At 39.2% G+C, this 25,629-nt stretch overlaps 1 protein-coding gene across 1 annotated transcript in view; it reads left to right on the forward strand.

Moving 5' to 3' along the window:
* The window catches only part of RALGAPB (Ral GTPase activating protein non-catalytic subunit beta), a 69,124-nt gene that overhangs the window by 18,802 nt on the left and 24,693 nt on the right, over positions 1-25,629 (forward strand). The window contains exons 7-18 of the mRNA XM_083801358.1: positions 464-642; positions 3,685-3,833; positions 3,944-4,160; positions 10,974-11,175; positions 12,546-12,713; positions 13,794-13,908; positions 14,178-14,325; positions 16,936-17,000; positions 17,194-17,326; positions 19,198-19,331; positions 22,983-23,165; positions 25,219-25,370. Of these exons, the coding sequence (XP_083657484.1) occupies positions 464-642; positions 3,685-3,833; positions 3,944-4,160; positions 10,974-11,175; positions 12,546-12,713; positions 13,794-13,908; positions 14,178-14,325; positions 16,936-17,000; positions 17,194-17,326; positions 19,198-19,331; positions 22,983-23,165; positions 25,219-25,370 (1,845 nt within the window). The remainder of the gene's footprint in view (positions 1-463; positions 643-3,684; positions 3,834-3,943; positions 4,161-10,973; positions 11,176-12,545; positions 12,714-13,793; positions 13,909-14,177; positions 14,326-16,935; positions 17,001-17,193; positions 17,327-19,197; positions 19,332-22,982; positions 23,166-25,218; positions 25,371-25,629) is intronic.

A 25,629-nucleotide genomic window follows, 5' to 3' on the forward strand; every position in this document is an offset into this window, starting at 1 on the left:
TTACTGTTTATGAATGATTTTAACAGTGTAAGAACCTCTTAAAAACAGAGTTCAAAAGACCTCATGTATAGTTAATGGTACGGAACTGTGGCATTGCTCTCTAGTGTATGCTTCAGTTCATTGAGTATTAATAAAATTATTAAGTCTATTTGGGTAAAGTTTGAAGGTTTTTAATTTTTTATTCTTTTATAGGTATGTATTAATAATAATAAAAAATATTTTTAATGCTTAAACACTACTACCACTACTACCAACTCAGTAAGGAAAAATTGACTACATAAAAAGCTACAAAAAATCTCCAATAGAAAAATACTGGTACAAGATGCTGACATTTGGAGTTTTTTATCTGATGCTCTTGTGTTCCTGTTAATTAATTGCCTTCAACTATTGCATCTTTAAGCATTCTTAAAATCTGTTCTTAAACTGACTAAAATATATTTTTCTCTCTTTTGTGTGTGCACAGTAATCCTGTGGATTTGAGTAACCCAGCCATTATTAGTTCTACCCCCAAATTTCAGGAGCAGTTTCTGAATGTGAGTGGGATGACTCAAGAACTGAATCAATACCCCTGCCTTAAACATCTGCCTCAAATATTCTTTCGTGCCATGCGTGGGATCAGCTGTTTAGTGGATGCCTTCTTAGGTAACACTTTTGACTTACCTATGGATAGCTACAAGTAGTAACCTAATCCTTTTTTGTTCTTTTCAAATCTGTATTCTTCAGAAAACAAATGTAACAATTTATCATAGCAAATATATCCTGGAATTGATAGGGAAGGGACCCACAGCCACTTTTAAATGACCATCTGTGTACACAGTAATTACGTTTGAATGCATAAATTTGCAGGTAACCTTAGTTTTAAATAAATGCAAAGAAAAATTAACTGTTGTGTTCAACATACATCTCTCTTTCTCAAACAGGGCTTCCTTCTCTCATTGTCTAACCGAGAGTACAAGTGTTATGCTTTTAGCATGTTGTGAGCACTGATGACTTTGTATTTAAACTTTGTGGCAACAGCTGTGTGCAGTGCCCCTTTTCTTGTGAGGTGTTGATTTTTGACTGGCATCTTTAGTTATTTATACTATGATTGCTACTTCCACTTAGTTTAGGATTAGTGGGTGGCTACTACTGCTGAGAAGAAAAATCTGTGTTTCTTTGAACAACTTGGTTACCAGCAGACAGACTTCACTGAAAGGCAAGGTAGATGTAAACACTGGCTGGTGATTTTTAGGTAACACTATACAGTACTTGAAATCTAAGGCGTTATTTTAAGTACTCTTGAGGCTTATTGAAAATTCTTCAGAAATAATGTGCTATTGTAAACTCTGAAGAGCTGCCTGTCTCCTACTGCTTTTTTGCTTAAATGTCTGCAAACAAATGCTGTCATCTGCCAGAAGTGTGAGCTGATAGGAGACTGCAGAAGACTTGAACAGATTAAAAAAGAAACTGTTTAGAAAAAAAGAAAATGGCTGTGAAATTAGACTGTCATTGGTAGTGTATTCCCCACTGCAAACAAGCTTTTATTACTGTAGTTTTCACATTTGGAGGAATCGTAGAATGTCCCAAGTTCGAAGGGATGCACAAGGATTATTGAGTCCAACTCCTGAGTCCCCAAAGAACCACCCAAAAGTCAGACCATTTGTCTGAGACCATTGTCCAAACATTTCTTGGACTCCAGCAGGCTCGAAGTTGTGACCACTGCCCTGGGAAGCCTGTTCCAGTGTCTGACCGCTTCTCGGTGAAGAACCTTTTCCTGATACCCAGCCTGAACCGCCCCTCTCGCAGCCTCAAGCAGTTTCCTTGGGTCCTAGCGTTGTTTAAAAAGTTACTGAAAAATAAAAAAAAGAGCAAACGGTCAGTTTTCAAGTCCACAAATTGTGACTGTTCTAGAAAGTTTTTGAAACTACTGCTTAGACTGTGATCATGAATTGTGAAACCTGTTGTGTCCACTGTGATTGCTTTTCACTAATACTAGATGTGAGATTTTAAATATTCATCAGTCTATCAAATACTACCAGAAACTATGAAGATTATATGTAGGCAAAATGTGGCTTCACCTCAAGAAAACAACCTCCTCGTATTACTCTGTCAAACTGTCTTCCTCTCTGTGATGGTAGGATTTGACCGTCTCCACTGAAACTATAATAAAATAAATATGGCCAACAGTGCATTGACAGGGAGAGAATCCTTCCTGTGCAGTGCGTTTTTTTTTTAAAAAAAAGGCTTTTAATTATAGCATGCATTGAAGAAAACATTCTGTAACTGAGGTTTTTGTGAAACCTGGGTTGGTAATTAATTTTGAGTGTACGAAACAGTTTGTAATTAAAGGCTTGTGAGAAGAGCAGGGGGAAGTGCTGTGGGACTGTCAGCTTTGCACAGTACCTTTGCTGGGTGTTTCCTACAGGGAATGTCTGGCCCTTAAAAATAGTCTGGGTTTCTTATCTGAGATCTTTAACACTGGTGTTGCAGTTGGTCTTTTGTGGTCTGCATCTGGGTGTCCAAGACTCCATTTGCACTTGGGCAGTGGCGATGAGCCCTCAGGTGTGCACGTGCTCAACTCCTGTCTTGGGGGAGGAAGGGGATCTGGGACTGAGGTTTGCTGCATTGCTGAGCACTTCCGTGGGCTCCTGCCAGCCCTGACTCTGCTGCAGGCACACCAGGACCTTTGCTCTGTACGTGAGCTTTTGGTAGGATGGTGAATTGGAGACTTCAGGCTTCTGAAAATCTGCTGTAGCAAGATGAAATGCACGGTGTGCTTGAAAGTCCAGCACTCAGGCACATCAGAGCTTTCGGAGAAGTCAAATTCAAGCTCTGCGTGGATGGACACACGCACACACAATGTGTTGTCAGGCAGGTGTTAAAGCAGCAGCGTGGACTCCTTCAACTAAGGCTAATGAGATCTCATTACCTTCTATACCAAGTGCCAAAGCACATTGTTTTTATCTTGCTCTCTCTGACATAGTTAGGCAATGCATGCATTTGGCAAAATACTGCACCATCTTTAAAAAAAATATATACCGAAGTAATAGTTTCATAGGGCATACACTACCATTTGTTTGGGGTGCAACAGTGATGACTTGACAGAAGTCAGTTGTCTTTTAATGTATGTGTTAAGCATTGAGGTGCGTAATGTAGTCAAAAAAATCTGTCAAATCTTCAGGCATGCTGCAGTTTTGCACTTAATTCTTCAAATGGGGTGAGAGGGCGGTGATATTCAAATGGGAAGAAGTGGTGTTTGTTGTTTCAGATTTTGCAGAGAGAATTTCTAAGCTAGTTACTTCTGATTCTGTGACTAGAAAGAGTAGCTCTTATATACCACAAATACTTTCTTGAAACTAGGTTTTACGAGATGACTGATCTAACATCCTGCTACCGTAAAATTAGAGCTTGCTCAGCTTTCTTGCCATCTCTTGCACTGGCTTTAGTATTTGTTCAGTGAGCTGACTGAGCTCACTGTTAAGCGTTTGCTTATCTAATACAAGCAGGGTTTTCTTTTGTTTGTGCATTTATTTTTGCTAGCAGTAAAAGGGGAAAGGTGTTTTTCTTACTACTGCTGTCTTTGGGAGTGGGGAGAGGGAGAGAAGCTAGTCTATTTACAGAAGGTCCAAAGGCTGAGTAACTGTGCTGCTGTGTATGAGCTTATGGAAGTCTTGCTGAAAGCTTGCTTTATTTCTTGATCTACAGGCATTTCACGACCGCGGTCAGACAGTGCACCACCCACGCCAGTAAATAGGCTGAGCATGCCCCAGAACACTGCTATCAACACAACTCCGCCCCATAACCGAAGGCATCGGGCAGTGACTGTGAATAAAGCAACAATGAAAACCAGCACTGTAAGATTTCGTGTTCCGTATTTAAGTTCTTATCCCATTTGATAGCTTCCTTGGTTAGAGGAAGTCATTTATTTGTTTCTAGGAGCTGATTTGTTCTTCTGTTCAAATAGGTAACTACTGCACATGCTTCGAAAGTGCAGCACCAACCCTCTTCTACTTCCCCACTCTCCAGCCCAAACCAGACAAGTACTGAGCCACGGCCACTACCAGCTCCTCGCAGGCCAAAGGTTAACAGCATCTTGAACCTCTTTGGATCGTGGTTATTTGATGCAGCATTTGTTCACTGTAAACTTCATAATGGAATAAACAGAGATAGCAGCATGACTGGTAAATATTACTGAAAAATATATGTACGTTTTTTTCCTTGTTTTATTGACATTTCCTACCTGCAAGATTAACATATGCATAATCAGAAAATAAAAATAAAATCTAAAGTGCGGTATTGTGGTTAACCCCTCCCAGCTGAACTGACACCTGTTATTAGCCCAGCAGGTGTTTGGGGGCTTTAAAATTAAAAAAATAAATCACTTTTCACTGTTAAACACTCACTTGCTCTAACAAGCATGTCAGTCCCAATTATGCTAGTGGGAAAAATGTTATAAAGTGAAGAAAATAACGTATTAAGAGTCCGTTTCCTAATTTGATATCTACCAGAGTAGCTTGTGGAGCAATGGCAGCTTTTTTTGTGACTCTTTAATGTTTGAAAAATTGTCAAACCTCGCTCAAAATATTGCATAAATTGATACTTCTTGTTTTTGGAGAATGTTATGAAAACAGATGATCCTTAAGATAGCAAGTAAAGTTGTTTCCTTTCAGTGATGGTTGTTACATGTTTTCATATGTAGCTTGATACTTTGCTTGTCTTCGCTCCTCAGTTGCTAGATTTGTCTCCTATGCTTTGCTCAGCTCTAAAGGTTAGATGTTTTGAGATATGATAGAAGAGTAAGTGCTCTGCTCAGAGAGGCTTTCAAACACTCTCCTTCCTTTAGAAATAAGTATTCAAAAAAGAGTAAACTTTCTCAGTTCTTGCATTTTTCCTGTTCTTTGTGTAGTATTTTGAATGTCTGCTAAACTTTCCCAAGAGATCTGTCCATCAGAAGCTCACTGGCCAAAGTAAGAAAAATAGGTTGTAGAGGTATGTTGTAGCAAGTTGGGTTTATGGTAGGATTTGATATCAGCAGTTGGACTGATAAACTTCCTTGTTCATTGCGTCACAAATCCCATTCTTCCTCTGCGTGGAGGTGATGAGTTTAGGATTAGCTGTCTCTTAAAGATATTTTTAAATATGCAGTACATGGTTTTTGAAAGTGTTCAGTCATGGATTTCTGTGGCAGGAGGTTCAGGTCCCTCTGAAAAAGCCCTGTGATATATTACTAGAGAAACAGTTGAGATTAGGAAGGAATAAAGCATAATTTGAGGGTGTATTCAGTTGCATATGTGGCTAATATATTTCTGTACTTACTGCTTTTCAGACTGATCTGATCTTTTTTTTTTTACATAACCTATATCTTGAGCAATTTCAGTCAGGTGTTTAACCTGCCAAGGATATCAGCTGAGATGCTGCTTATACAATAAAGTGTCAGCTGTAAACAGAGATGATGTGGCTCTAACAAAAGTACACAGTTGTCCAAAATCAAAATTGACTTCCTTCAATGAGTTCCAGGACTGCCTTTTCACATATGCAGTATTTTAAGTCCTCTGACAGCGGTCAGAAGATTGTCATATGGCTATCCTTATAGAGGGCTTTAACATCTTCCTAAACCAAGAAACGTAAACGTACATAGAGATTTGTAGCAAATTTTTAGCCCCAGTGCTTTTCTACTGGGAAAGGAATGAAAGGAAAAAAATCTGTTCCCTCTCTGAGCTCTTCAAACCAATCAATAATGGGATCAGGCTTTGCACATCACACATTCTGCCATTTATAAGCAGCAGTAGATCTGGGAGAATTACACTGCTGGAGACCCAGAAAACCATCTGTCCTCTGTCCGGCTTTTCTAGCAGTTTGGAAGACAGAATTAACGGACAGAATTCAGTTGAGCATTTGCATTGCCCTTTCAACATGCCATGAGTATTGTTACTACTATGTAAAGTACTGTTCATAGCAATGTTGTGACAGGCCATCAAAAGGAGAGTGATGCTGCTGGAACTCTGTAGAGAGGCACCAAAGTCTGATTGCCTGATATATTCTTTTAGAGGTATCAAAGTCAGCTGCTCAGCCTCTGTCTTAAGCAAGAAGATGTGGCAAGACTTCTAAAGGTCTACGCTCCTGCAGTTTCTGTTGACTTGAAGTATCGACATCCTTGAAGTCAGGTCTAAGTTGAAATTGGAGTTTGTTTTCTAGGAGTCTAATCTATGAAGCCTGATGCCTCCAAGTGAAGTCTTCTCCTTGAACTGTGTAAGGCAGAAGGTGCTGTGCTGGACTGATAAAGTGGGCCAAGAGGACTGTGTACTCTGGTCCCTCTCCATCACAGAAGAGCGGCCCATCAGATCTTGGTTTTGTGCCCATTCACGTGCTCATTCTACCTAATACAGGTGTGACACGAGGAAAGGGGACAGCTAGTTGTCACAATCCCTACATGTAGGGAAGAGGGCTAAAAGAAATCTTGGTACATGACTTCTTTTTGGCTGCGTTATCTATTATATTTATGAATGCTTTAACTAATATTTTGTAATTGGAAAGTGTCTGTACCAGCTTTGCTGTGTAATAGTGTCTTCCCCCTGGCCCATATACATACCATGTTTCTTTAAGGTCTGGGACTGCAGTTGTGTCAGATTTCAACAGTTGTAAACCCTTCTAACATTCAATTTGTTTCAATGCCATACAGTTAAGAATTTCTTCTTTAATGGCTCTCTGCTATGATTTCTGTTTTCTTGCTGACTGGACGATTAAGGACTGCCTTGCTGTGTCAGAGAAAGAGGTGTAATACCTTGGTGGAAAAGACTCTCTTTAGGACCAAGAAGATCCCTCTGCCCTGGCACACCTTTCTGGAACACTGCATTTTCTAGTGTGTTTTTCATTCCAGAGAAGTGACATGAATTTTCAACGAAAACCTATATAATGGGTCTAAAGAGATCTTCATGAGCTATATGGGAGTGCCTAACAAGAAACTCTGTAGGATGAGATGCAGTGTCAAGTTCTACTTCAGAATTTAGTCTATTCTTTTAAGCGAACCCTGCTGATCCACACGGACATAGCACATCGTCCTTCTCCCATCTTACAAGAAGTCTTTGTAATGAGCTTTAGGAAATAAAGAACAGTTGATCAAGGCCCACATGAATGAGTAGACATCTGCCTTGTGCTTTTCTCTTTGCCTTGGTGCCTCTTGTCTCTGATTTCTTGAACTCTTTCACCTCCAGAAGAGCAAGAAAACTGTGTCTGAGGTGGGAAAAATGTGAAACTTTTTATAGGTTCTGAGTTGAAAAATACCTGGATGGATGGGAGAGTACCCTGTCTTGCTCTAGGTGACCCTGCTCTGAGCCCACCTAGGTGATCTTCAGATGTCCCAACCTCAACTGTTCTGCGGTTCTGTGAATATAACTACCACCCTACTCTTTCCAATCTTCTTTTATTTCTGTGGGAAAAACAAACAAACAAACAAAAACTTGTTCTAATCCTGAATCCTGCAAGGGTTGTCACAGGTATTTCACATCTGTGGTTGCAGTCATTTAGTCTTTGTCTCTGGGAAAAGAGAGATTGCAGAATTTTCCCTGCCATGAGTTTAGCTGCATTGTGTAATCTGTGTATGATTGAGTGCCAGTGGAGTTTTGTTATCTGGAAAGCAGTCTTCCTGTTTGCTCTGAGCCTTGTCCTTACAGATAGTCTTGTGTAGTTCTTTGGATTCTGAAGTGGAACAGGGATCTTGCCATCATCAGTGCTAATACTCTTGTGCCTCAAGCATCCTGTGTCAGTTTTTAGTTTCTGCGCTGAAATCTTAATGGTGAAGCTTTATGGCTTTACGTGAGGCAGCTAATAAACATCATTCTGTATTGTGGGAGGAGAGGAAAACGCTTAGTTCTAAAATGTGTGTTTTCCTTTGAAAGGACTTGGATCTTGCTTGTATGCAGAATTAGATGGCTGTGTGATATTTATGTAACTATAAGCATGGCCTGAACAGCTCCCCCTGACTGGTACTTGAATAAATTCCTTAAGCAATGCAGCAGGAAGGCTTTATGAAGATATCCCTCAATGTCACAGCTCTGGGGTATGTATACATGTGCTGAGTTTAAGGTCATTGACAGGATGTGTATCAAGACAAGCTGGGTCATACAATGGAAGCTGCTGATAGTTGCTGTCTTCAGCAAATGGTGAGAATTGGGAGAGACTCATTAATCCCTTGTGTCAGTATTTCAGCAAGTGAATCTTCCATTCGGATGGGCTTGTTCTTAATCCTTGTACCTAAAGAAGTCATGGGCTTGCTAGATATACGTTGTAAAGCAGCTGGGGGAGTTTTGCTGTGGGTGGTTGCTGATATCACCTGGGCGCTGTTGGGCATTGAAGGAATCTTGGAGTACAGTTTAAGCCCCATCTCTTTTGTCCCTACTGTTGTTAATATATTGCCTTAAAGAGTGCTTAGGGGAGGTCTAGGAGCCAACTGTGATAATCCCTGATTAGGGAAATACTGAGTATTTCTGAGAGGCTTGGTGCAGGTCTTGATCTGACCCAGCATGTTCAAAGCAGCAGCTTCTCCAGGGTAGGTAGGTTTCTCTCATGGTGCCTGGCTTCTGGAGTTTTTCCTCTCTCCCATCTGTTTCTGGAGATTGTTTCTGAGATGTTGATCTCTTTAGTGGTGCTCTGCCTTTTATTTCTGCTTTGGAAGGTTGTCTGTTGAGCTGGTGGTCAGGGGAGGCATGCTCATGCTGTTAAGGGTTGTTAGCAGCTTGGCTTATGATGGATGGAGCAGTAATGCTGTCAGGAACATGTATTTTGGAAGCTTATGGTTGAGGAGACTCTGTAGGTAAGTAATCTTCCAGTTATGAAACATACCCCAAGTAATATAATGTAGGGAAATGTACTTGAGCTGGGAAGGGTTAATACATCCTTTTAAACAATTGATGTACATTGATATGAACAGATCTAAATCTTATTAGTATTTTGTAACTTTTTGTTCGTTGTTTTGCATGGTACTTTCAAAACCATAGTTTTGGACCTGAATGCCAATTTCCTATGTGTTTAACAAGCTTGCTATTTCATAAAGCTTTTAATCTATTTTTTAAAAAAGCGAAGAGCTTCTTAACTTATATTACAATTTCACCATCTTAAAAGTATTTTATAACTACTGCTGTCCTTTGATTTGTTTCCATTTTATTTCTATTATCTTGCAGCATCTTTTATCCAAATTCTTCTTTCTTATAAATCTTGTAAGTAGGAACCAGTAGCTTTTCCTTAATTGCGGTCATGCTTTTCTTTTTCCATAATCCCATGCTTTATTTGTAAATTCATTCTCATTGTCTCTTGTAGCTTTTGCACTTTTACTTGAAAAAGACAAGTAATTTTTTGTGTGTGTTTTTGAATGGGGAGGATTGTTGGCAAAAGCAAATTAATCTGCCTGAATCAGTCCCATCTTTTATGTACTTTAGTCTGTGATCATGTCATGAGTTTCAGGACTTTGCACTAACCATGTGGTTTCTTTTATTTTTTTATTTTTGTTTTTTGACTTAAAGCTTATTTTACAGACCTAGTGTTTGATTTGTATGCATTGTGCATGTAGTGTTTTTTTCCAACTACAGTATATTGCTGGATAGCTTACTTAGGACAAAAAATGGCTCATGGGAAGATGCATAAAGATTTGTGCTTATTTACTACTTATGCAATGAAAATTTGTAAGGTAACAGCAAGTTAAACCATGAATTTGAAGACAAAAATTAAAAGTAGACGCTTGTCATTAGAGTTTCTTTTCAAAAACAGCAACAATGGACAATAAAAATATGGTCCATAAATTTAAATTATAAAGTATTCCAAATGTCAAAGTGTTAAAGTCTTTGTTTGCAAGACTGATTGTGAACCTAATAGTCCCCAGTGTCCCAGGCTTGAGATAGAGTAAGCTTTCTGGTACTGGTAGAGTTATGTTAGCTTGATTTATTAGGAGCACACATTATTTGTTCTGTTTAGTTTTATAGCTTATAAAACTTCTGAACATCAACGTAGTCTTAGCTAAAAATTAGAAGGAATGTGCTCTTTCTGCCATTAGTAATCCAACAGTGAATTTTGACTTTTTTTCCCTTTCTTCTTGGGCAGTGAGGATATTATCTTTTTTTTTTTTGGTTGCTATTCCAGAAGAAATGATGAAGTCAGCAAAATGAGTAGCCTCTTGCATCATATGCGTGTGATACTGATGTTTGAAAGGAGTACTAGAAATCTTTTTAAAAAAACATGAATTTAATTGGCTTGGGCTGGCAGAGCCATCCTGCAGGAAGAAAGCAGGAAGAGCATAAAGCAAGCAGAACCAAATCCCAGTTAGGTAACAGTGGTCCCTCGAGACTTGTGCGGTGCACACGATGGGGTAGTCTGTGAGTGCATAGGAGAGGACCTTCCTGGTAGCTCCCTTCTGGAAGCTATCAAACCCCAGAACTCTTGAGAACAGAAGGACCAAATCAGGAGAGTGGCTCTCAGCAAACTTCTCTTTCTGACGTGGGTCCTTTAGAATTCTTGCGCTTTTTTTTAAATGTTTTATGTTTATGCAACAAAACGGAATCAAAGCAGCTTGATGTTCAGAGCAAAGCAGGAGATTATTTAGCCAGTTGCAGATTAAGCACTTGTGTGGAGGTGGTGGTAATGGCACCGTCAAAAAGTTTTTTTATATCTTAAGGGGGCAAGGAAAGGTGATGCTTCATTTTCTGGAGATGAGAACTAGATGAAGCAGATCCTTGTCCTCTGGAGATGATAGGGAGTTAATGCTGGGTGCAAGGGCACTCTTCCCAACAGAAAGTTGGGATTGGCTTTTGGTCAGCACTTCCCATCGTTAAAAGGAAAAAAAAAGCTATACCCTCAAATAGTTTATAAACAGAGGCGCTGACTTAAACATAGTAAACTAATAGCTTCATGATAACTGCTAAATTTGACTTGATCTTTGTGTCCAGGATCCCATGAGCCTATTATGTATGTTGACAAATACAGTGAAACACTGTTTTTTCTTTTCCCAGCTATAGCAACTCAAGCTAGCGTGGAGTTTCGCCGGAAAGGATCGCAAATGTCCACAGATACAGTGGCTTCCAACCCTATGTTCGATGCCAGTGAATTCCCAGACAACTATGAAGCGGGAAGGGCAGAGGCATGCGGGACACTGTGTAGGATATTTTGTAGCAAGAAGACTGGGGAGGAAATATTACCAGCTTACTTATCCCGGTACTAACCTATCTTCCAGTTGCTTTATTGGTGTTCTTTCATGGCGCAAAGTAATTTGCAGTGAATAGCATTCAGTTATGGTCTGAATCCTGTGTTGCCAACTCTAAAAGCATGGTTAGCCTGCAGATGGCGTAGGCAGAGGTCCCTCTATTAAGGGAGCATTGGCTCCGTTTTGTTTCCTTGCAGTGCTGGTTTTCACTGGGGCTTTCTTCAAGCTCTAGTCAAAGGGAAGTCCCTCAGACTGCCTCCCAGCTGGAGGGAACATTGTCTTTTTGGGACTTCCTTACCTCTTGCATTCTTGAGGGTTTTTTTAAACTTGCCATTGAATACTGCTATGATGGACAAAAGAAGTGTGCGGATGTGAAACTTTGTATGCTTTATTAGACCATGAAGGGTCTTGTGTTTTCACAACACTGATTTTCTTAAAAATATTTTTACATATAAAAATACACGAATATTCCATTATTTAAAACAGTTGTGTTCTGAAATAACCTCAATTTTCAATTTTATTTTTAATAAAATAAGGCAATCCTACCTGTCAGAGTGTTCCTTTTTCCATTTTTTTGTTTAAAAGTGCTGAAACAAATGCCAGAGGCAGAGAATCAACTTTATATAAATCATAACTTTTAAACTGTTCAATTATGTTTGTCGTAGATGGTGTCAAAACTTCCTTGCAGACTGAGCCATTTTAGTTCATGTATATATTAGATGGTATCTTTCAGTCAGATTCCTCTGTTTTGTAATTTATTTTTTTTCTCAGATGAGAATGTAAATTATTTTTTTTCTCAGGTGGGATGTAAATACTCTTTTACCAAGAAACTGTAGAGGAATGGCTGGCTAGATAAGTTGGTTCTGCCCCTGTGATTTTTCATTTCAAATAGTTGGTTGATATATTCGGTCTCGCTTTCCAAATGTTGTAATTGCTGATCAGTGTTGTCCTTCCCCTAAGGATTTTGCGGTAATTTTCTTCTGTTAGGGAGTTACAGTCAAGATCTCATTTAGATCCTTACACGGGGAAGCGAGTAGTGGGGGGAGCATGTTCAAGCACTGGTAGCAAACATCAGCGCTGTATCTGCAGCAGCTTCCATCCCCTGTGTTGCAACAAATCAGATGTTTCAATAAAGCTGTCCTCTGCTGTTTTTTCACATGAAATACATGTGATTTGTGTGGCTTTTTTTTAAGTTAGCTCAGTATATTTGCCTGTGCTAACATAACTTATGGGGATGTTCATATAAACTTTTCTTAACTCTGATTTTGACACTTCCTCTACCTTATATGGATAAGATCAAGTAGTTGCTGCACATTCTTGTTCATGTAGGATGCTGATATTTTTTATGCGCAAGTAATTCAATCTCATCTTTCTTTGTCAGATTTTACATGCTTTTAATTCAGGGTTTGCAGATAGCAGATTTCGTTTGCCACCCCGTTCTTGCCAGTGTTATTCTCAACTCCCCTCCTCTGTTCTGCTGTGACCTGAAAGGGATTGATGTCGTGGTTCCTTATTTCATTTCGGCTCTTGAAACTATTTTACCTGACAGGTAAATTGCTGTTTCCCTATAGATATTACAAGAAGTATGAAGGGGTGTTTATCTTCTGGGGTTTCTGTCATTCCTGAAGGGTTTTCACTGAAGGAATTCTGTAGCGTGGGCCCCATATTGTGTATATATTTGATAGTGATAACTGCAGCATTTCGTAACCTCTAATTTTTCATTTGATTTAATGCAATTATCTTTAAAGCAATAACAGTGCTTTTTGAAAAATGAAATATTTGAGTTATCTAAATATTCATTATTGGATAGCAGCATCTACAAGAACGGGGAAAAGGAGTGATTTAGCTGAAATAGGTTTTAAGCCTACTTGTTTTTATGTAAAATTCTACAGTATATTCATTACTGGCTGTTACTTTAAGTGAGTTCATTTGGAGAGTAATCTTACGCATCATTAAATGGAAAAAAATGATAATTTAGGCTGATGCAGTTGGCATAGCTTCTTAAACCAGAAGATATAACCTTGTTTGTCAGAGCAGTACAGATTTCTGCATGTTTTAGTAAATAACTTAAGGCACTTAATGCAACTCTCTGTGTACCTTCTTCACCATACGTTTTACGTATTTATACTGAATTTCATTTTGAAGTTATGCATAAACTATTATTTGTCTTCTGGGCTTAAATCTGAGCCACTGCTCCTTTTAGATGGGTCTTACAGTGGCTACTGAAAGAAGTTGATGTATTTTCAAGCAGATTGTATTTTATACAATATGCACAGGAACATATTCTATGTATCCCTGATAGTGCTGGGTTGGTTTGAGTTGTAGTAAGCAAATAAAGGCTTGTGAATGAGACTTCTGCTTTGAAAATGCAGTATATGAATAATACTTTCATTTGTTTACTGCTTCTGTGTTCAGTAGAAATTACTAAACAAATAATGGTTCTTGCATGAATAAATTGTTTCGTTGCCACTGTTACAAAATAAGAAACCTGAATCAAGAAAGAAACAGCTTCATCATGTACTGCAAATTGTTTAAGACCCATGGATGTCTGTATATTTAATTTTCACTTAAAATTTGGCTTCAAATTTTTGGGAGAAGTTGATTAATTGTATGATGCTTTGATTTGCAGAGAACTCTCAAAGTTTAAAATCTATGTAAACCCCACAGAGCTAAGAAGAGCTTCAATTAACATCTTGCTGTCTTTGTTGCCTCTCCCTCATCATTTTGGAACCATAAAATCTGAGGTAATAAACTTAGTTTTCTTTTGCATTTTGAGCTTTGTTTTCTGGTAGTTTTAGAGTGGCATTTGGATGAGTTGTGGTGTTCTGTAGTATTTAGTATTCTGATTAGCACCGAAACTCTTACAGCAATTTTTCTAACAGTAAGACTATACTACATGTCAACAGTAGTAATGTGTGCTGTGGATGTTGACTTTTCAAACCAATACTGTGCTGGTGTGTTTAGCATAAGTATGGAATTGATCTCTACTCAAATAAGTGTATTTTTCCTTCAGGTAGTCCTGGAAGGGAAGTATAGCAATGATGATAGCTCAACGTATGATAAGCCAGTAACCTTTCTCTCCTTGAAGCTGAGGCTTGTGAATATACTTATAGGAGCTTTGCAAACTGAAACAGATCCCAACAACACTCAAATGATACTAGGTAAATTCAATGTTTATTATTTATTAATTCAGTTATGGAAATATCTTGCTTAATCTCTCCTGGAATAATTAAATATTAGTAATTATTTACATGTTGCTTTGCAAGAAGAAGAGGTGAAGTTCCTGGCAGGTCATCTTCTGTATCATCTCCCTCATACCATGAAAACATCTTTACAAAAGTCACATTTTTGTTAAAAATGTGTGTCTTTCTCCTCATAAATGTAGAATGGTACTTGAAAATTAAAGATAGAATTAAAGCATGTTCTAGTAGGTAAAGTCAGTCCATAACTAGGAAAGTAAATAGAAAAAAAAAAATGTTGTTTTAATATTGGTAAGAATTCTTGACTAGTGGATTACAGGGAACATTTTTGTTGGAACGTTTTAGTTCTTTGCATGATTAAGCCTAGAAATAAATTGAAACTCCAGTGTTGGCAGAATACAAATGATATTTGTCTAATACTGTATAAATCTTCACATAAAAGCTTCAGAATTAGAGTCTGGAGATGCATCATGGTTTGGCAACAAACTGTTCTTTGTGGTAATAGATGTATTAACATGTGAATACTTAGTAACTAGAAGCTGAAATCGTGAATATAGCATAATCTTTCAAGTTGGATGTATTTTCAGTCAAGTAAAAATTCAGTTGCCTTATTTTTCCCTGATTCGTTTCCCTATTGTTATATAGAAGTAACTTTTTTTCCACGTTATGGCGTCCTTGTCCCTCAAAACAATTACCATACCATTTTCTTTTTGACTGTTTAAAAAGCAAGTGGATTTGCCCTGGGTAGGCACCTGACTTGTTCTGGAACGCAGAGAGCCTATCTGACTAACGGGAGAGGGGAGGGGAAAGGACAAAAGCGCTGCAGTGAATGGAAACAAATCCAGTCTGCAAAGTCTTTCAGAAAGCTTCTTTTCAGGGGTTGAAACTATTTCTTTACTAGCAGAAGACCAGGGGAGAATAATTTGGAAGAATGTTTTGTAGGCAGTGCTGGTGAAGGGCTGAGGAAATGTATGGTTTCAGAGTGGTCCTCTAAGGAAGACTCACGGGGCATCAGCACACTGGCGGTTGTCTCGGCTCAGGGACTGCGGGGTGATGTTCTGTTAAATCTTACCCATGTGTTCCTATACCCCTCTGGTGCCTGCATCCAGCTGGGCAGATCCTCTGCCTAGGATGGTTTCACCATTACCTGGCTGAGACACCTTAATGCGCTGTTTCCCGTTTTCCTGTTGTTAAACTCTGGTTTCCATATGTGAAGTTATGTCCTGCTGGCTTTGGTTGGAGAGGATTCATGAATCTCCAGGTTAGCAAGAGGTTCTTGCATGTGCCACCACCTTCTAAACAAAAATGGCGTTTATTTCCAGCTGCTCATTAAATATTTGTCAATGACTAGTGCATTTCTCTTCGTATAGCAACTGGAGTTTTCCTAAACACTCATTGTTAGGTTGGGGGAAAAAATTAATGCAGTTACAGGCTGTTTGCACTACTCGACATAAGACATCCAGAATGCATCAGCAGTTTTAATTTAACTGTCTTACGCTTGTGTGTAGTTATCTCTCCCAGGATGGATTTTTCTGTCTACCTGCTGGCTAATTTGAGTGCAGGGTGGTTGGTTACACCTGTACTGAGAGCTTCAGCTTCTTCAGTACGTTATTTTGGGCATCAGTGGGAAAACGAACAAACAAAAAAGCACGGAAAAGGGATCCTGGGGTTCAATTCTATGCAGAGAATTTTGGTATATTCTGCCTCAGACTATGCACCAGCTTCCTGATTTAGGAAGTTGGTTTTATGTTTTAGCCAAATCAGAACGAAAGTGATATTTAATTTGATAATCTGTGGTTTTGGAGAGCAGTGATGCAAATATTGGTCTAGATTTTGGGCAGAAACATCTCTATAAAAATAGCTCTGCTACAGTGGATTGGGGTTTTTTTAATGGGTCCTCGATCAGTATGAGAACGATCACAGCCCCTTTTGTTGATGTATTAAGGATTGTTGAATGGACCAGACGTTATCCGCCTTATCTTCCAACAGGTTGCTGTCTGTACTGTTAGTCCAATGAAACTTGAAACCATGTTTTTGTTTGCCAGTTACCAGCTGCCTTTTGGCTACTCATGGCCAAATAGAGGAAGGGAGGCTCTTTGTGCCAGGCACAGAGATTAGCCCAGGCCAGTACTGTATAACCCTTGTGATGGCTTTGGACTACACAGTGCACTTTAGCTGTCTCAGTTATCTGAACACTACTGTTATTTTACTAACAGAATCAATAAATCTCTTTAAATGTAACTTGAGTTTTTAAATGATCGCAGTCTGATGGGAGACAGGGAAAGGTTACAACCCTTCTGTGAAACAAAAATCCTTCTGAACTGAGGAATTTAAGAAACCTATGTTGAAAGCATTTTTAAAATAGCTGAAAGCATTCTTTACCTCAGCTCTCGTCTGTATCAAATTGCTAAGCCTGAAGCAAATCCTTGTGCTTTATAGAACTCTTATAAAAACTCTCTATAAAACAGGAGGAAAATTCTGTGTTCTAGACCTTCAGTGCTTCTCTAAATTTTAGCCATGACTGTTCTATTATGGTCTTTAGTAGTTAACCTTCTTTCATCTAATCTTCAGGTGCAATGTTAAATATTGTTCAAGATTCAGCACTGTTAGAAGCCATTGGCTGTCAGATGGAAACGGTAAGATTTTCGTTTGTTTGTTTATGAAGTTACTGCTTCAGAAAGAATGTAGTTCATTTTATCTGCTGTTTTAAGACGTTCAGTTAGCTCCCTGAGGTCTGATCATATTTCTCCCCTGTATCTGGAGTATCCTGCTATATAGAGAATTCTACTCAAAAAATCTCATCACTTAAAACTGACTTTCAATTTACAGAATGGTGGCGAAAATAACCTCTTCAAAAGCCACAGTCGTACTAACAGTGGCATTAGCACTGCAAGTGGAGGCAGTACAGAGCCTACAACACCAGACAGCGAACGACCAGCACAAGCCCTTCTAAGGGATTATGGTAAGGATAGCCCTTTTGAAAAAAATGTGTCATTATATCCTAAGTTGATTTTTTTTTCCCTTTTGTAATTCTGGCTAATACATTAATATGCATGGATGTTTTGAACCCGAGGTGGATAGCTCCTTTGTTTATTACTGATTTGATCTCATATGTGCCCATATGTGGTGCTCATGTTCATGTGTGCTGGTTGGTTTTTATGCGTTAGTTTGTTTTTAATACTACCACGGGACTCTCCTATTAACGTTTTCAAAGTAATAACATAAATTATGGAAAAAGTGTTTGCAAACTGCTTTACTATGTCATAAATTGTCAATATGTTTAGTTTTCGTGAATAGCAATGGAACACATCAGGTATAAATTAATTGCTTTATTCATTTTGGTAGCATTCCAAATGCTTACCTGAGCTTTGTAGCACCTTTGTTTTTAAAGACCATTTGGGGAACTCCTGTTTTTATAGAGCAAGTAAGCAGAACGCTTGCAACGTGTCATTATAACAACCATTTTTCAATTAATATTAGTTTGTTATGTCTTGTACTGTGCATTTTTTAATCTCTAATAAAATAGGTGTTCTTCTAAACCTTTCTGTGGTAAGCTTGCTGAGATTCTGGAATTTTATTTGCTCCTTTGGTCTTTAGCAACGTAATTGGTGTTAGCCAAGTGAATGGGAGAACAGACCATCTTGTAGGCTAGGTAAAAAACTGTTCTCACCAGACAAATTTTTTCCCTCTAGTTTTCAAAATAAGAAGAGGGAGATTAATGGGAAAGATTTTAGTATATTCACATAAGCATGTTAGCGCTTTCTCAAAAGGATTTTTCTGAAATGATTGAAGTGCTAGTTTTTACCACACCACTTGAATTACATGTTTAACTCGTGTTTTCATTGACAAATGCTCTTGAAATCTCTGTGTAAAATATCCATTTATAAGGTTAAAAAAAAAAATCTTGTAGTTGAATTATTGGCTATTTAAACCACGATATAACTTAAAAAGTATTTTTGTAATATTTTGACCCTGAACTTGTTGGCATTATTGATTTATTTTACTGTTTTTTAAAAAAAATCCTATGCACAGGAGGTAAGGTTGTAATAAATTTATGAAACATATTTCTACATTTCTGCTGTATGTTTGAAGGATAAATCGAAAACTGATGGTCTATATTTACTGGTGAACTGTAGCTAACATTTTAATCCCCTACTAGGGTGACAGAGAACATTGTTTCTGAAATTAATTTGACTAGTTCAGTCTTAACAATGAACAATTGAGCCTAAAAACACTTTATAATTTTAATTTTGAGCTAGAGGATCAAGAAAATTAAAAGTCTAGAACCAATTGTATCTTTTTTCCAGGATGGCTTCTTTCATTATTTACACTTAAATACCTGATGCAACTTCTGATAAAATTAAGTATAGAGAGAATAGCTAACTTCTGACTTAGGTATCTGAAGCTACACGTTCTCTATTAGTTCGTTACTAGTGCCTACATGTGTAAGTACTGATGTCTAACGTGTATGATTAATGCTGAAGTTCTTCTGAGTCTGCAAGACATCAGAGCAATTTAAGTACAGTAGGGAACAATACCAAAACTTGAAGCTAGCCATTTGTTGCTGAAATGTGACAGTGATTGTCCAAAACGTCTACAAAAGAAACAAAAAATGAGATGAGATGCTAGTCTGAATGCGTTTGTGTAATACACTGGTGTTGTATACGAGGGAGTTAGCCTGGGCAAGAGAGACCAAATTTCTAGATTGTGGGTTGTATGTAATTTTGTGTGTGTATCGTGGCTGCTTTGGCTTGTGCCCGTGCTTTGCTTATTGTTACTAATGCTTAGTTATTTTCCCTCCCTATGCTATGTGGTATTGGGGTTATATCCTAGCTCTTAATACAGATACAGCTGCAGGACTACTGATACGCAGCATTCACCTGGTAACCCAAAGACTCAACTCGCAATGGAGGCAGGACATGAGCATCTCACTGGCTGCGCTGGAACTTCTCTCTGGATTGGCAAAGGTGAGAGATGAAGTTTTGGTTGCTCCAGCCTCTTCTCAGAAGGGTGATCACTGTCCTGTTCAGATGAAAGTCATGCCACCAGGCAGAAGTCTGCATCTGAGTCTGTCAGCAAGTGTTTATTTGGACTTGAGAAAAAAACTGTCCTCCTCTTGTAGGGTTGCTTCATCTTACCCTAATGCACGAGCTCACTGGTCCAAGTGAAGTGAACCCAGTAAATGCCTCTTGGCTGAAAGCAAAGCTCAGGGTGGCTGGTTCAGATACATGTTGCTCTACTGTGTGGTTCTGGCTGATTTTGTTGAGCTAGCTGGGTGATTCCTAATCTTTCTCATGGATTCACATGTTGATCTTTTTGCTTTGTTTTGGGTTTTGGTTGTGGTTTTATTTCTTTCTTTTTACATTGCTGGGGAAGCATCTGACATACTAGGTTGCACAGCTGAGAAAAAAACATGCCACTAAGTTTCCAGTGGGCAGTGTATGGGCTTGGGCCATTAGTTTTCAACGCCACTGTGAGCCATTTATCATAGCTTGCTTGGCTGGATGTTCAGTCTGTCCATTCACTGTATAATCAGCCTTAGAAACAAGAGTTTCTGTTGTAGTTAGTCCAGGATGGAAATACACCAGGGCATTAAATAGTTTGACTGCCCTTTTTGTAAATGAGTTGTTTTCTAAACTTTTGTTGGAAATAATTTGAACTTAGAAAATGATAGTGTATTTCTGATGTGAAAACGTCACCTTCTCAGAAGCTCTATCTACACACGGTTCCTCATTTGAAACTGGCTGTGCTGTTTTTCTTCACCACTTCTCAGCTGAACCACTCATTTGATTTTGGCACCCTCAGCTGCAGTCTGTGTCACTCTCCTCTGAGGAGACGCACCTAGCCGATAATGGGACTAACTAGCAAATTAGTAAATCGTCAATAACTAACACTATTAGGTTGAGGGACCTTTTTTGGTGAAAAGTAAAATGCCCTTTTCTGCTTGAGGGCTTTTGTTCGTGATGTTTGTTAAGCAATACTTTAGTGTATTTACAGCAGCCACAATGAACTGGTGTGACAGTTCAGCATTCGCTGACACGTTCCCCTGGGGCCTCGACAGATCTCTCTGAATATGCATGTCATAGGCCTTTTTTAAAGCCTGGAGTCAGCACTGAGCCATGTTGGGCTGCATACTTCTTTTATTACTGCAATGGCATGAGCTAAAGGATACCTTTGAAAATATTCTGCAATGAGTTCAAATATGATTACAGGGTGTTACAGAGCACAGGATGGAATAAGGAGCTCCTGTGTCTTGTGTGATCAAGCCAGGCTATCTTTAATGCCTCCCCATCCCCCCCCCCCCCCCCCCCCCCGTTTGCAATGAGATAGGAATGTGAAAGCATGTATTTACAAACGCTTACCCAGGTTAATATTAAACATTGTAATCTGTGTATAATTCTCATGCAACTAAAATATTTTTTTCTGGGATATCTGGGATAGTCTTCTCTATTTTAGTAATGAATCAGGTGGAAAGAGACCACCTCTTACTGCATAGCTTCAGAGTGGAGAACTGACTCTGCTTGTGCCTTTGGAAGCTACGATTCCCAAAGTCCTTCTAAGGTTAAGGGCTGTCCTACCCTTTATCTTTTCAGTACCACCTTATTACTGGGACTTGGTAAATTGGAAAATCTTGTTTCCTACAGGAGTACTGGTTCACCAATCTGCTTTTCATAAGCTAATCTTAAAGGTACTTTTTGCCGTACGTCTTACGCTCCTGAAGGAAATAATGCCTACAGCTCCAAAGTATCGTCCATCCCCTCGTTGAGTACAGATGTCTGGCTTCCTTGTTGTCGCCAACAAGACTATCCAGCTTCTTACTTTGATACTGAGACTGTCTCTTAAATAATGAATAAGGCTTTACATGGCATGGTCAAGTGCTACAGAGTAGGAAAATCCAGGTTTAACTGGCCGTTCCTGTGTCAGTGCACAGGTTGGGAAGAAAAGAGATCCACTTATTTGCTTAATTTTATAATGCTGATTCCTGTGGCTCAGTTTGCAAAGCTCTTCAGTAACCCTTCTGGTCCAGAGTCTTGTTCTCTGAAGCCTTGCTGAGCTGGGAGAGAAGCTGAGGATTTTTTCTGCAATTTTTTTTTTCTGGTTAATCTTCTTGTCTGAGTGTGGTTTTTCTTTCACTTTTTCACTGATGAGTATTACTGTGCTGACAAAATATGCCTAGTGGAAAGTGATATGAGCAGAAAGAAGCCCTGTGGAAGGGAGACTTGGGAGTGAGTGGGTTTTCAGAGATGAGTGGGCTGCTATAGCTGAAAAGAGGTACTTGCTGAAAGTAAGTTTCAAATACTAATTTTTTCAGCTTGCAGTTAATTTCTTATTAAACCGTATTGGTGCCATTCTTACTCTTGAAGACAAAGCCATGAAATGTGGTGGCACCTTAATGCAGCATTTATTTTAGTTTCAGTATCATAGAATCATAGATGGCTTGGGTTGACCAAAGGTCACCCAGTTCCAACTCCCCTGCCATGGGCAGGGACAACTCCCACCAGACCAGGCTGCCCAAAGCCCCGTCCAGCCTGGCCTTGAACGCTTCCAGGGATGGGGCATCCACAGCTTCTCTGGGCAACCTGTACCACCCTCACCACCTCACAACCTCACCACCCTCAGAGTAAACAATTTCTTCCTTATATCTAAGGATATCTTCCTTATACCCTCTTTTAGTTTAAAGCCATTACCCTTGTCCTGTCCCTACACCCCTGACAAAGAGTCCCTCCCCAGCTTTCCTGCAGCCCCTTTAGGTCCTGGCAGGCTGCTGTGAGGTCTCCCCGGAGCCTTCTCTTCTCCAGGCTGAACAACCCCACCTCCCTCAGCCTGTCTTCGTAGGAGAGGTGCTCCAGCCCCTTGATCATCTTTGTGGCCCTCCTCCGGACTCGTACTAATACTTCCGTGTCCTTCTTGTACTGGAGGCCCCAGAGCTGAATGCAGGCTCCAGGTGAGGTCTCAGAGCAGAGGGGGAGAATCCCCTCCCCTCGCCCTGCTGGCCACGCTGCTTCCGATGCAGCCCAGCATACAGTTGGCTTTCTGGGCTGCAAGCGCACCTTGCCAGCTCATGTTGAGCTTCCCATCATCCAGCGCCCCCAGGTCCCTCTCCTCAGAGCTGCTCTCAATCCATTCTCTGCCCAGCTGGTATTGGTGCTTGGGATTGCCCTGACCTAGGTGCAGGACCTTGCACTTGGCCTTGTTGAACGTCATGAGGTTCGCACAGGCCCACCTCTCGGGCCTGTCCAGCTCCCTCTGGGTGTCATCCCTTCCCTCCAGCGTGTCGGCTGCACCACAGCTTGGTGTCATCCGCACACGTGCTGAGGGTGCACTTGATTTCACTGTCCATGTCACCAAAAAAGAAGTTAAGTAGTGCCAGTCCCAGTACTGACCCCCTGAGGAACACCACTTGCTGACTGATTTCCACTTGGACATTGAGCCGTTGACCACAACACTGTTGAATATTTTTACCCTCATATTTAAAGCTGTATTATGAAAGAGCTTAACTGTTTATTCCCATTTCTTAAAGCTATATTTCAAAATGTTTTTTTAAAACTATTGCTTCTCTAAAAGATTTTGTGGAGGAATTCTCACCTGACAGTCCTCTCCTGCTTGCTTTTATATAGGTGAAAGTGACTGTTGATTCCTCTGATCAAAAGAGAGCTATTAGTTCAGTATGCAGCTATATAGTCTACCAGTGCAGCCGGCCAGCCCCACTCCACTCCCGTGACCTTCACTCTGTGATAGTTGCAGCTTTCCAGTGCCTCTGTGTCTGGCTTACTGAGCATCCTGACATGCTGGACGAGAAGGTAAGAATCTCTAGTGTACGTATTTTGAGCACACCCAGTTGTTAGGCATTTCATCCCCAACCTATCTATTCTTCGTACTTTAAAACAACACGCTTTTGTAGTTTTCAAAAATACACCAAGAATTTCGAAACCAGCCTACTTGAAAAATAGCTTTCAATTTTGATTTCTGCTTTTTATTTACTGAGACTATTTTTAGTTTTACAAATAGCTTTCATATTTATATGAAAGCATCTTGATCTTTCTTCTTGCTTTGTGAAATTGAAGAAAAAAGGAGAGAAGAAAATAAAAAAAACTGAAATGTAAATAAATAAATAGAAAATTAACAGAAATATGGAAGTTATTGGTATATTTATATAGCACAGCTACCTGCTGTGGATAAATTTCACTAAAAGCCATGTCTTTTCTCATTTCTCAGCTATTACCTGACTATAAAGCATCATCTAGACTTAAGAATGTAATTTCTTTAATGCTAATGTTTTTATAATCATAGTTTCACCAAGCAGTTATCTTGAAACTAAGCAAGCATGGTTTAATCCAAGGTGGAATTTCCTTGGGAAGTTTGAAGAGAACAGGCAGTGAAAGATACATGTTTCTGATCACTTCCTATCATACTGTTAAAAAAAATATATTTTTTTTGTACAAATACTGTTTTCATTGTTGATCTGCTTACAGAGAAAGCTCAGTAATCTTTCTGTAACTATAAATAAAATATATATATGAAAATGTATATTTAAGAAAAAATAGAGAAAAATTGAGAACTCTCAAGCAGGGTTTTCCATAAAACTGCTTTCTGTATGTACTTGGTGATATTGGCACAGTAGTAGGTGACCAGGAAAGGATGATTTGCCTGGATGTGGCCCAGCACAGGTTTATGCAGTTACATTGTGTTTTTTATGTTGTAAGGATCCACTTGTTTTTCTTCTTTTGACTATCACTGGTTATCAGGATGGTGTTATATACTCTGCATAGTATGTACTGGAAATTCGGTGGCTCATTCCTGAGCCATGATAGTCCGACGGGAACCTCTCACTGTGTTTGCCAAGTGTAAGGATCAGACTGTCCAAGGTGCCTCACCTGATACCTACTTTGAATTTCACATGCTGATTTTACTAGCCAATACTGTAAACTCTTTCTGTAATTCCTCATAGATGGTCTTTGCTTCTCAACCCTGATTTATTTTGGTTTGTCTAAAGACTTTCACCTTCCTTCTCACTTGTTTTTCTACATCAGTTGTGAATTCAAGGAACAACACAGACCAAGGTGTGGAACCCTGCCTGGTCTCTGGTGGTAAAAGCTGACCACTTGTGTTTCGTTCTTAGCCAGTTATTTATTCTTGAGAAAGCTTTCCTTGTTATTCCCTCGCTTAAGCCATGAGATTGGAACTTTAGTTGTAGCAATCCAAATATTTTCAGGAAATGATTTTGTAATGAGCAGTATTTGTCAATCATAACTGTGATCCTACTGAGTGTTGGCCTCTTCTGCAACAGACTTGTTGTTGCTTTGCTGTCTACTTTTAGAATATTGCTATTATTCTCTTGATGAATTAGATACCATGATATACTTTGCTTCTTTATGAAAACTGTTGGCAATTGAAAGATTTGGAAAAGGGTTTCTTGCAGTTTTCCAGATGAGTTTGTTCTTAATGACCTTAGAAGTTAATTAAAAGTTCTGCAGATAACCTCAGAAATACATTTATTATCTTGTAAAATATGTTTACATTTTTCAGTTGCATTCTTAGTAGTCCTCTTGACTGTTTTCTACATGTGTAATGGAATGGAATATATAGTGCATATATTCATTCAGAGCACTTGCCAGCATGAGACATAGAGGCATACAAACATAATCAGACATCTGTATACAGAGAAAATATAATTCCTATAGTAAATGGGATCTTACTCCAACACTGACTGTTAAAATAATCTTCTGCCTTTATCTCTGAGCTCAGATAACCAGTAGCACTTTATCTGAATCAATGGTCTGTTGCTGTTTCACTGAGGTCTTTGAGGCATCTGTTAGATTGTTCTGTTTTAAGATAGGTCCTCTTATGTTTTAGGATTGTTTAAAAGAGGTACTGGAGATTGTGGAGCTGGGCATTTCAGGAAGTAAATCCAAAAGCAGTGAACAAGAGGTCAAGTATAAAGGAGATAAGGAGCCAAACCCTGCATCCATGAGAGTGAAGGATGCTGCTGAAGCTACATTAACATGGTATGTAATTTGTCAAAGGATGTTTGTTGTTTAGCATTGCCTTGTCAGAGAATGTTCTAATTAGGGGTTCCCACCTGATGAGGTCTCTGTGATGTAGCTAGAGCATCTGAAAAGTCACCCAGAAGTTCCATCTAGTTTGTTTTTTGCGCAGGGTTGTCCTGTGCTCTGCCATTGCTGTCTTCCTCTTCCCATTACAGGTGTCCAACAGAAAAAAGATCCCTGTGATTACTGTCTTCCTTTTCTGCCCATTCGCTTATTT

The sequence above is a fragment of the Anser anser genome, assembly GCF_964211835.1.
Source record: "Anser anser genome assembly, chromosome: 16".
NCBI lineage: Eukaryota > Metazoa > Chordata > Aves > Anseriformes > Anatidae > Anser > Anser anser.